The sequence below is a fragment of the Diadema antillarum genome, unplaced genomic scaffold (assembly GCF_040938485.1).
Source record: "Diadema antillarum isolate AM-2024a unplaced genomic scaffold, OU_Dant_1.0 seq00000687_RagTag, whole genome shotgun sequence".
In the NCBI taxonomy this organism is placed as follows: domain Eukaryota; kingdom Metazoa; phylum Echinodermata; class Echinoidea; order Diadematoida; family Diadematidae; genus Diadema; species Diadema antillarum.
In genome coordinates, this window is record NW_027271592.1 from 428,915 (window position 1) to 441,582 (window position 12,668).

The 12,668-nt window shown below is 38.8% G+C and overlaps 1 protein-coding gene across 1 annotated transcript; it reads right to left on the bottom strand.

Annotated features, from left to right (window-relative positions):
• Positions 1 to 4,209: 4,209 nt before the first annotated feature.
• LOC139737238 (glutathione S-transferase alpha-4-like) lies at positions 4,210 to 11,004 on the bottom strand. Its single transcript, XM_071647914.1, has 6 exons — positions 10,775 to 11,004; positions 9,556 to 9,607; positions 8,007 to 8,139; positions 6,635 to 6,776; positions 4,763 to 4,900; positions 4,210 to 4,329 (listed from the first exon to the last, which is right to left on the bottom strand). Exons 1-6 carry the CDS (start codon positions 10,862 to 10,864, stop codon positions 4,210 to 4,212), a joined length of 675 nt encoding a protein of 224 aa, XP_071504015.1. The 5' UTR covers positions 10,865 to 11,004.
• Positions 11,005 to 12,668: the final 1,664 nt, after the last annotated feature.

Sequence of the window (12,668 nt, forward strand, 5' to 3'; positions counted from 1 at the left end):
TTAGCTCACCTGAGCCAAAGGCTCAAGTGAGCTATTGCGATCGCCCTTCGTCCGGCGTCCGTCGTGCGTCGTCCGTCGTCCGTCGTGCGTCGTGCGTAAACTTTTTACATTTTCATCTTCTTCTTGAAAACCCCAAGACCGATTTTCATCAAACTTGGCAGGTAGCATCCCTAGGGGGTTAGGAACTCAATTTGTTAAAATGGGCACCATGCCCCACCCAGGGGGCCCCCAGGGGGGCCCAAACCCCCCAAAATTAAGGAATCTGTAAAAATCTTCTTCTCTAGAACCAGAAGTGATAGAGCTAAGTTAATACTATGAGTTAGTACATTGATGACTGTAGTTTCAAGTTTGTTCATGGCAGAATCAGGGGTGCCCCCTTGGGACCCAGGGGAGGGGGGTGGGGAAGGGTTCTAATGGGGCCTAAATTGTACATTTTCATCTTCTTCTTGAGAACCCCATGATCCATTTTCACCAAACTTGGCAGGTAGCATCCCTAGGGGGTTAGGAAATCAATTTGTGAAAATGGGCACCATGCCCCACCCAGGGGGCCCCCAGGGGGCCCAAACCCCCCAAAATTAAGGAATATCTGCAAAAATCTTCTTCTCTAGAACCAGAAGTGATAGAGCTAAGTTAATACTATGAGTTAGTACATTGATGACTGTAGTTTCAAGTTTGTTCATGGCAGAATTAGGGGTGCCCCCCTTGGGACCCAGGGGAGGGAGGGGGTGAGGAGGGGTCCTAATGGGGCCTAAATTGTACATTTTATCTTCTTCTTGAGAACCCCATGACCTATTTTCACCAAACTTGGCAGGTAGCATCCCTAGGGGGTTAGGATCTCAATTTGTTAAAATGGGCACCATGCCCCAACCAGGGGGCCCCCAGGGGTCCCAAATCCCCCAAATGAAGGAATCTTTATAAATCTTCTCTAGAATCAGAAGTTATATATAGAGCTGAGATAATACTATGAGTGAGTACATTAATGACTGTAGTTTCAAGTTTGTTCATAGGAGATCCAGGGGTGCCCCTCTTGGGTAGGGGGGGTGGTGGTTGGAAGGGTCCAAATGGAGGCCTGAATTGTACATTTTCATCTTCTTCCTGAAAACCTCATGATGGATTTTTGTCAAACTTGGCAGGTAGCATCCCTAGGGGGTCAGGATCTCAATTTATCAAAATGGGCACCATGCCCCACCCAGAGGGCCCCAGGGGGCCCCAATCCCCCCAAATTAAGGAATCTTAAAAAAATTGGGCCCTTATTGTACATTTTCATCTTCTACTTGAGAATGCCCGGTCAAATTTTGGTAGAGCTGTGTGTACTTTAGATTAGTGACTGCGTGAAAGGTGAACTTGCGATACTCAGGTGAGCGCTAGACCCGCGGGTCTCTTGTTATCTTTACATGACGTGAATTCAGTTTTTATCTTTACATGACGTGAATTTGAAACTGCCATCATTTGTTCATTTCTGTGCCAAATAGTATTCTTAAGATAATGTTTTTACATGATCAAAATTTTCATTGTATTAACATGGAAAACTTTAGGAGATTCTAGTGAACATAAACATAATTATCTGCTTTTATGTAGAAATCAACTCCTAGAAGTTTTAATTTAAGTTAATTTTAGAGTGAAAAGAAGGGAAGAAGTGTCTAATGAATCCTGGGTCAATGGAGATTTTTTTTTTTTTTTTTTTTGGGGGGGGGGGGGGGGGGAGGGGTAGGATAACTGACAGAAACTTCTATAGAATCCATTTAAAACTTGGTTAAGGGCTCATGGAATTAAAGCAGAGCTGGTTTTGAGGCAAGTAGTTGATGCAGGGAACAAGTGGATCTGAAATATTTGGATGGATAAACCATTTCTTTTGTCTAAGGGGTATCACATGCCCACATTGTGTTGTCTGTCTTTGTGCGAGTGTGTGTGTATGTGTTCAGTAGTCATGTCATCAGTTTTGACCTGAAATTGAAAGGTCAAGGTCATTTTATGACATTTTACGGGCAAGCTCAAAGTCCTTGTGCTTCTGTCGCTTCTTGTGTGAAAAACATTATTCACCATGTCCTACTCTCAAGACTTAGTCATTAATTAAAGCAGGGTACGTTATATTCATGCGGTGAGTCTTCTTGGAGACCCGTGAATCTCTCATTTGACAGTAGAGGCCATGAATTGCCTTCAAATCATTTAATAGCACAACATAATGGTTAGCAGTCAAATGACAGGTGTATATTGCATGCTGGCTCTTTCTTTGCACCTGGTACATCTATTGTAATTACAAATCTTTTGAACATATTACAGAGGTACAGCCAAAAAAAAAGTAAGAAAGAAAATCAAAATGAAACAAAACAACAAAGAACAAACAAACACTGATATTTAAAAAAAAAAATAATGTTATTTTGTTTAGATACAGTTGACTCTCCTGTAACAAATTCCTTGGGACCAGTAAGAGTATGTTGTGAGGACAGTATTTTGTTGTACCAGGGTTTGAAAAACAAAACTGTTTTAAAAAATAGTGAACTTATGAGTAGGGCAGATGAACATACCTGTGGTACATTGTACCATGATATAATGAGAGCTTGTTATATCAGAGTTTTTGACCTCAAGTCCCCACCTTGTCAGCTGCCTCAGGGATTGTCAGCCTCTACCTGGTGATGATAATATTGAGTTTGATGCGACTCTTTAAATTTGAAAAGTGATTTTCTTCATCATTAAAGAGACAGTGAATTGAAGAAAAAGCTTGCAAGCCTTTTCTTTGTGTGATAGGAGGAGAATGGTGGATTCAAATGCATGCTGTTGGGTTTGATTGTTCGACTGTGTCAAGGGTCAAATGAGAACAGTCCCTTTATATGAAATAGCTTCTTCATCAGGTTGAAACTCGATGAAAGTCAGTATTGTCACATGAATCAGAGTATGTTAGTGTATGTGCTTTACTGAATTTTCATGGAGTCAAAATTCTTACTGTAGTCCCATCAAATTTGATGAACTGAAGCTGAATAGAGAGAATGAAGAGGAAATATTGTAGGAGAGATCATATGATTGCACGTTTATGTGTCTGTGTGTGTGTGCGTGTGCTTTTGTGTCTCTACTTCTGTTCATGTGTCAGATACTTCACGTGGTGAGTAAAGCAAGGTTAATGAGGTACAATCTATCCCCGTTCCATGTTCTCAAATAAATATGGATTTAATCTTCAAAATAATACACATGTACACAAACAAGTAAATAGTAGTTTTGATGACACGGTGACAGTGATAATGTTGATCACATCAAGTTTTGGATGGCTTACACTGTACAGTTTACAGTTCCGCCTGAGTCGTTGCTTCTGTGCAGTAATGTTTTGTAATGCCATGTGTGTATATATAACATATACAAGATACATACACACACACACATAAAGATATAGCACTTTGCACACTAATTAGCCTTGTATCAGCAGACTAATAGGGAAAGAAGGGGCAAATGTTTAGCACTATTATGTTCATTTTTCTAATGATTCTAATATACAGATACATGTACACATATATTCGTTTTATTATCATTATCATGTCATTCGACTGATTCAAATATGGAAAAAAAATCAAACCAACTGCTAAATAAAGGGACGACAATTTCAGATCATAGACGAGAGGCGTAACTCAACCTCGGGTGGGCCCCGTTGTGTAAAACAGTGGTAACTTTACAATTAATGGTAACTCTTCAGTCAATAGTAATTACCATAGCAACGCTATTCCATAGCTTATCGAAGCTAAGAAATCGCTGATGGCTACTGTTGTTTGCAAAGTTACCGTTGATTATAAAGTTGACACAGTTTTATGCAACCTGGCAGCGTGTAGGTTTGGAGCAGGTCCATAAAATCAATGTTTAAAGGCAGGTATATCAGCATCAGAAATATGTACTGTTATACAAACATTTCATGCTGTCATTTATTTGAAAAAAGTGAGGTCATGTTTGAGAAATGACACTGAAAACATGTCGGAATATATTTGTGGAGGTTAAAAGAATGGCCTGTTCCCAAATCTTACTTATAAAACCGAAAGAGAGACATAGAAAGGAAGTCCAGTTGTATTGATGTGTTTTCCCAGTCATTAGTAATCATGAAATTTGTTATTTTGCAAGATACTGATTTTTATTCTGTCTTTCATTTCACATTGAAAACGGAAATAATCAACCTTATCAAGTTGATTTTAAAAAATGAGAGAAAAGAAAACGATTTTCAGAATCTAATTTCTCCTATTTGCCGAGAATGAGGTTCACCTCCTTCAAATACTGGTCGGTCGGCGGAGGATGCCGCCTGGGGCTGGACAGGTATTCCGAGAGACCGGGTTGTCTCGAGAAGTGCTCGATGAAGGCCTAAAGAAGTGAATATACAGGGTAAAGGTTAATTAGGCAATATGAAGAAGAAAGAATACAGTATTAAAAAATCGTAATACCAGGAATGTCATTTGAACATTGCACGTATTAACACAAAACATTGACTTCCTAAGACATTACTGAAAGAGTAAAGGTTTTATTCATTTTTTTTTTGTATTCTCTCTCTCTCTCGCCAGAGATAGGCGTCACCGATATTTGGAGAGTTAACAATCCATACGTATACATTTAAGTATTATGCATTAATTTCCAAAACAGCGGCATATAGAGGCTCTATAATGCCAATAACACACCTATATATTTTAGAACTGAATGCATCGAGCATATCTATAAAAATATAATGAGTTTTCGTTTAGTTTTCGACGAAGGTACAAAGGTGATTGTCCTATAAAGATCTTGTGTAGTGTTCACTCACCCTGCACTTGGGGAAGTCATCCAATTCTTGTTTGATGCTTGGGATTTCATTTATGTAGCTTAGTCCATCAAAGAACATGAAATCTGCGATGGTCAGAGAGTTTCCCACAAGGAATCCAGATTCGCTCTGGGCAAGTGTCTGGAAGGGGAAAATCAGAATACAGTGCATACTGGGTAAAGGCTCATGAACAGACAGTACGCATCTTGTTCTTCTGCGTGTACATAATTATACTTTGTCACACGTGGGCCCCGTTTTATCAAAAGATATAATCGATTATAGATTTCCTTGCCACACCCACACAGGCTGCCATATAGACTTATGACAGAAATAAACGTATAATCAATTATAACTCTTCATAAAACAGGGCCCTGATTTCTTTCCGGAAGACCTTGCTTCACGATGGTGGAGGAAAATTAAGAATCTTCTGTCAAATCCAAATTCAAATGAAATGAGGGAAGAAGCAATATTAGCAAAAAGGGAATATTTTAATTGATTTTTCAAATAAGAAAATTGTAAATGTTATTTGGTTCTTGAATTTGTCTCCTTAATTCTTAAATACTAAATTAAAAGAATGAAATAAAGAAATTGTGTTCATTTGTAATCATCTGTCTGCCTTTATTCCCTATGTCATTTGAAGTTTCAGCTGATAGAAAATTCTAATTTCCCCCTTTAGTTTCCCACTTTGTTTTTGTTTGAGGTTTCAAGAGGTAAAGAGAACAAAAACTTATATTTGCTATTTCATTCATGTCTCTCATTGTGACTGGTTGTTTGTAACCATTGTTATCTTGAAGGGCATTTGCAAATGAGAGACAACATATCAATTTTTACAGTTTTTACTTTTGTGCCTTGGAGGAAAAAGCGAATGTGTTCACTCATGTGTAAATTTTGCCTTTGTTTTGACTTGCTAGGTTGATAACCAATTAAATGGTCTTGAATACTGTATGGTGTATAATGCGTTGATTTCATCAAAATCTTCTATGAAAAATTTGAAACCATCTAGCAAAAGTTTGAAATTCAAGAGTATTTTTCTATTTGTTTTTGTTTGTTTTGCTTTTGTTTTTGTTTTTTGGCTGAGTGTACATATTCTGTTGCCAGGACAGGATGATTTTTTTTTTTCCAGGACGGCTCCAGCAGAGTCCGGGGAAAGTCTGCAAGTTTGAGAATTTAATGAAAATATGCCAACTAAGGATATCAAAAATATTATATTCAAAACAGTTACAGGATGAAAGATGTTGACATAACTGAGCTTCGTACTCAAATATCTTACGGGGTGTGTACCGCATATCACGGAATCAATGTGGATGCACACACGAACTAATACACACATCCGATGAATATGGCTGAATACCCTGCTCGATAGTTGTTGTAAAGTGCTAAAATAAAAAGAAGTAGATCTAGTGAATTATAGTGTTTTTCATTACTGAAGTATTTTCATAACAAGGAACATTTTATGGACCTTCATCTCTCTTCTGAGCAGTAATATTTTCCTCCGTTTTCACTGGCCATGCAAATATCCAGAACGCTGGATTCCAGTTTTCAATCTGTTGCCATAAAACAATTCGACGGAAGAATGCCTTGTTTGAAGAATTACGCAGTACCCGCTGCATGTTGAAGGTTAAGAACCAGCACTAGCTGTCGTGCTGAAGCTCGGTGGTCTATAGTGGATAAGACGCCTGTCCGGGGATCAGGAGGTCGTAGGTTCGAATCCTTCTCGCGTATGTATGCCCATGATTTCTTTTGCTATGGCTACTACTACAACTCTGATCAATTCAGTGCTTATTTACGTCGATGTCGGACAATTTGTCAATCGGTTGCAATTAAAAAAAAAAAAAAAACGACGGAAGAATTTCATCGAATTGAAAAGCAAAATACCTTTTCAAAGATTGGAAGATGATATTTCTTGATTTCTTTGATGCCATATTGTAATACTTCCTCCTGCTTCTCGGGTGGCGTGAACTTGAATCCAGTCACCCTCATCTGAATGTCTCGAGCGCCATCGCATAGCATGTTGACCCTAGATGCATGCAAGAAGTCGGAAAATAATGAGCCACAAAGTGAGTTTACATCGAGAGAGATGCATTAGGAAAATACAGACTTTTAGATGATGTTAAAAGAAAAATGGTATCTATAAGAAAAAAATATGTTCATGCAGATTGCAAGTTATAATGAGAGATAAGGCTAATATGCTACTGAATTACTGTCTACAAATCATGTATTAATGGAGAAGCACTCCCTTCGAATAATTTAATGCCACTGTCACTTATACTTCATTAGGCGTTTCCACATCAGCCCGATGTTTCGAAATAGCGCGCTATTTTCTGACTTGGGAAATTAAAAAATATCTCGAGCTTGGATTTTTATCGGGCTGATGTGAAAACGCCTATTGTGTCAAATTGCTTTTTTTTTTTTCGTCTTTCAAATACTGTGAGGTATGACATGCTTCCATACTAACAGGTGTAAGATGTGATCACGTGACCCAATGCCCAAACGCCGACTTCATGTCAGGGCATACAATACCTCTCATTTAATTTCCTACCCGTGTAAAGGGCCTATCTCACTGGGGGAGACGTCGCGACGTCGCCGCGACTAAGCTACCGCGGCTTTGTCGCGACTATTTAAAGGAGACGTTGCGGAGGCGTCTCCGACAACAACTGGAGACTGGAAGAAGTTCTGAAAAATCGAACATGTTCGATTCTCTTGCGCCAGTCTCCTGGAGATGTCGCGGAGACGTCTCCGCGACCACTCCGCGACCAGCGAGACTCCAGTCGTCACCAGGTCGTCACCTAGTCTCCAAGCCAATGAGATACCCACTAGAGATGGCTGAAGTCCGCGACGTTTCTGAGATTTCTCCGAGACCTTGCGGACACCCGTGGCGACCAACCCGTGACGATGTGGAGACGTTGCGGCCGTGACGTCCTCGCGACGTCCTCAGGACTTCCGGATGAATAAGCTGTCTTCTTGTTTGTTGATATTTTGGAAAGCGCCCTGGAGTTGCCTTTTTGGTGAGAGCGCGAGCCTTATATTTTTTTTTTTTGTCTTTCGAGTTGCACGAGTCGCCGCGACTGATCAGGCGCGTTTCCTCCAGTAATTAGGACCCCTTACAGATGACAGAGGGCCGAAAAAGAACCTTCAGTTCATAATAATTAAATCTTGGGTGTCTTTCTTCGCTTTTATTATAATATGGCCAGTAGCTGAAATTATATCATGTGCATCACGACTAAAGCTCTGTGTTTTCTCTTCTCACCAAGCCTGGTCGTCTTCACTCTGTGCTACGAAGCCCGCCTTCTTGCAGACATATTGCGGAATGCTCCTAATCCCTGTCAGGTTTTGTCCGTCCATCTCCAGGAGGGGAACTTGATTGAACCTCAGCTTCCCATCTGGGATATTAACATAAAAAGAACAAAAAACACTGAATTATATCAATAGTCATAATGATTATGATGATATAATAGCAGTAACATGCAGGGGATCGGGAGGGGGCAGCCCCCACCCCCACACTTTTGACTCTTCAAAAACCAAGCAAGCAAACAAACAAAGCAATCCAATTTTACGTGTCGAACGGGGTGGGGGTATCATTGGCCTTACCTTACCCCTCACTTACTCCCCCGCTAAAACAAAAACAAAACTTTTAGGTCCCTCTTTATGTGACATGCAACTTAGTATAAGAAAAGTTTAAATTGTGATATGAATTTGTCCTAATCAACCATATCTCTCTATAGCCAATAGGCATACAAAGTTTAAGCGCATATGGGTTCGCTTTCGCCACATATCGACTGCAAGGCCATATCATCCGACCTAGGTAGCTTATAATCTCCTGAGAGGATGAACATAGTATTTTAACTGGAGGGAGAGGATGAAACGCCGAACTGAGGGGAATGGTTTTCTTCTTATACGCGCAATGTTGAACTTTGCTTCCAGTTTTAAAATCTGAGCTCTTTGGTTCTACATGCGAAGGTATGAAATCAGTCTGAAGATACTTTTCATAAAGGTATCTTGATGAGAACAGTCAATGCACCTGTTGCAAATGTTGCACAGACTTACGTCGTATTTCAATTTTAATCACCATATACACTGCAAAAAGTCCGGTGTTAAATATGTAACACCGAGCTGATATTAAATTTTCGGTGCTCATTTTTGGTGTGAAATTAACACCTCCTGGTGTCACTTCAATGTATGAAACTGTTTTTTTGAATAGTTACTTTTTACTGTTTTTCTTGTTGATTTTGAACTTTAACAAAAACGATCAAGAACTTTCCAATAAAGTACTTGATTTTTTTTTATAAAAAAGGTGTGAAAAAATTTACACCACAGTAACACCTAGTTGGTTGGTGTGGTCTCTTATTGAATCTAGGCGGGTGTTATACCATTGACATTAACACCAGCAATATCAACCCAACACCATGTGTCAATGTTGAATTAACACCAACGCAGTGTCAGAATATCACCAGCTATACAATGTCAAATTAACACCACGAAGTGCCAGGGGAACACTTTTCAACACCATCACAAAGTACTTTCTACACCTTGAGGTGGGGTCCTCTATTGACACTTGATCGGTGTTAAATTCAACACCCATGGTGTTAAATCTAACACCGATGTTTTTACAGTGTAATTAGGATGATTGCAGTTTCCCTGGTAGCAATCAGCTTACTGCCAATTAGCTAGTATGCATGCATGTATTTAACAGTGTTTATAGTTTTTATATAAGCAGACACCTGAAAATTTCTAAATGATTAGTTAATCAGCGAATGAGTTAGTAAAGTGGAGCCAAGGACATTTTCCAGGCTCGTTACCTTTGATCAGCTGCAGAAACTCGTCTCTTGATTTTAGGTACACGTCGTCAAACTAAAGAGAGATTAATGTCAAATAGAAGTTAACATGACGTAATATATAGGTTGAATATATAGTATTAACAAATTTGAAATATTCAATTTTTGCTCTCTCTCTCTTTCTCCCTCTCTCGCTCTGTCTTTCTCTTTCTCAATCTTTACGAGTGTAATATCTCTATCTATACATTTTGTTTCATTTTTGGTCAATCTCAAAAGTTCAACTTTCAAATTTTGCAGTCACTTCTTGCAGACATTCCGCATAACTACAGCTTTTATTGTTACGACAAGCATCACTCGACAATTAAGTGTTGACATCCCTTAGTTGGAAAGTGTTAAACTTTTCTTTTCAACATTTCCCTGTTAATTGAGTCTACAAAGAAAACTGTCAGCAATTCTGTGTCTGCCTACTTAGATTATAAGAATTCTTATGACTCGCACATAAAACTATTCATCACCTGGTGTATACCTTCACACACAACAGACAGGGACTGCAGACCCCCCCCCCCCCCCCCGCACACAGACGCACACATGAGTACATACAGAAAAAAAAAATCACAAAAAAAACTTTCCGCCCGGAGATTCTTGTCACAGGAGGGGAGGGATGGATTAACCATTGACCCTTGACCAAATCACGAGCATTGCCCTTGATATATGAGATACAAGACTATGTGACCGCATATGGAAGGTACAATTCCTATACACACGTGTGTTCCGAGTGAGTAAGAATAACGCATATTATACAGAGATTGATATGCAGTCGAATAATGTACATGAATATACAACCCACAAACACAGCCACGCCTGCATGCACACGACTCACATGCACACACAGGCTTTCTATATATTTACACATATTATGTGTAATGAACATGCCATTACACGAATATCAATTATTTACGATGCGAGAGATATCACGAACATTAAGTATTTGATAAAATTAATTGTTCGTAGGATCTAATAATACTGACGCCTGCCGTGATCGACGATTTTAACAAAAAGTATAGGCCTATTAATCATTGCAAGCAGGGAGGTACCTCCCTGTTGCAAGCATGCGTCTCCTGTCGAATTTATGCAAATCCGCTCATACCCGTCTCTCTACAACGAAAGTAGTCGTTTAGACTGCAGACCTATGCCTATATACACTCACTTTGCAATTCGATAGGATGTCAAAGTTCACTCTTACCTCAATTTTTGCTGCAGATAATGCAAGTCTTGTGACCTCTGCGAAACCACGACCATCAAAGTACGTTAGCCGAGGTTTTTGACCCGCCATAACTTCTGTTCCTGGTATTAATTATCCTGCTTTGAATGTGATTCCCTTACGAGGTATAAAGCTGAACGAGTGGATTGCCAGTCATGTTTAGTGCGGAGGGGAAGTCGTTAAAGTATGTGCGTTTGTAAATTTTCCAAAGTCATGGCTATGATCCAATTGTGAACACCACAGTGCACTCCACTCTCTCGACATTGCTAGGGAATGAAAGAAAATATCTTGCCGACAACGCAGAACCGCCTACTGTTGCGGTTTTCACTTCATACATGTATTATGATAGAGTACTCGCACACATGCATTTTGTATGCATGACATCTATCAAATACAAAAACCATGCACCCCAACTTGCTTCCTGTCATTTTTTTTCTACATGTACTTGCGCATGACGCCTGTGTCATCGACCGTGAACGCAGATGTTCAAGGACAGTTCTATCATACAACCTTGTGTAACCTTGCCTATATAATAAGGGATGATATAGTTTTGGTTTGAGATGGGGATTCAGGTTTTAACTTTTTAACTTTAAAACCACGTATATTAAGGAGCTTACAATTCTAAGAGAAACTCCAAGTTTATATGATGAAAATCGGTTTTAAGATCATCGGCTGAGATATCCAAAAACAAAGTAAAACAAAGTTAAAGTAAAGATGGGTCCCACCTTTTATTAGGACTCTTTGTTTTTGGATATCTCAACCATTTCAAAACCGATTTTCATACACTTTCTTTGTTTTTCCTCGATATTTATTGATTTCATTCGAATCATTCATAATTAACCCATTCTTGGTGTACATGAACAAAAACAATACAAATACAATTCAAAACACAAAACAAATAAATTTTTCAATTTGTGCTGCAAATAATCTCTATTCAAAATGAACAACTCGATTATGAATCAATCCCACTGATAATATTTTTCTTCACGAGAAAATATTTGATATGACAGTGTGCCAAACATATTATATACCTCGAACATCGTACGCTGCATAACTCATACACACACCCAAACATACACTCAAACACACACACGCGCGCACGCACACACACACACGCAAACACACATACACACACACACACAAACGCTCACGACACGCACCTTGTAGTTTTGGGTGAGCAGTCCTTTATGTTCCTCAAATTCATCAAGACATCACTTCAGAAAACGAAAGACAATAATGCGGATACTTGGACTAAATTCAAAATGTATTACTCCATGCAGTGTCTCATAGCGCACAGTATCACATGGGAGAGACTGTTTGTATATGTTAGTGTGATTGGTTGATTGTCTGTATATACTTGTGCTCGTGAATCAAAATATTTTACAATTATTTTGTTTCGCACTTACTGAGTAAGGCAGATTTTCACATCTTAATTATGTGCTCCGAGTTGAAGGTGTCGACTTTAATCTTCAAGTGAGTGTCGCAAATAAATGGTAATTATGACGGTAATGATAATGCTGATAATAACAAGAACTATCGAGCTAAAGTCCATCTGATTTTGTGCTCCAGTTGAGGAAATCATAGTAACATAATATACTAAATACAATAATATATAAAAGATATTACATTCAATTGGGTATTTAAACAGCAATTCAGAAGAGCATGATTGACAGTTTTTTTTGTTTTGTTTTTTAATAGATAAATCTTTGCTCTCTGCAGTAGCAGATTAGAAAATCAAAGAGTACCTCCCTGATGTGTTTGCATTTTTTTTTGTATCCCTTGATCATTTGAATTGAATTGGATTGATTTGAAATGAATTGAATTTAAATGAAATTGAATTGAACTGAATTGCATTGAATTGAATTGAATAGAAATG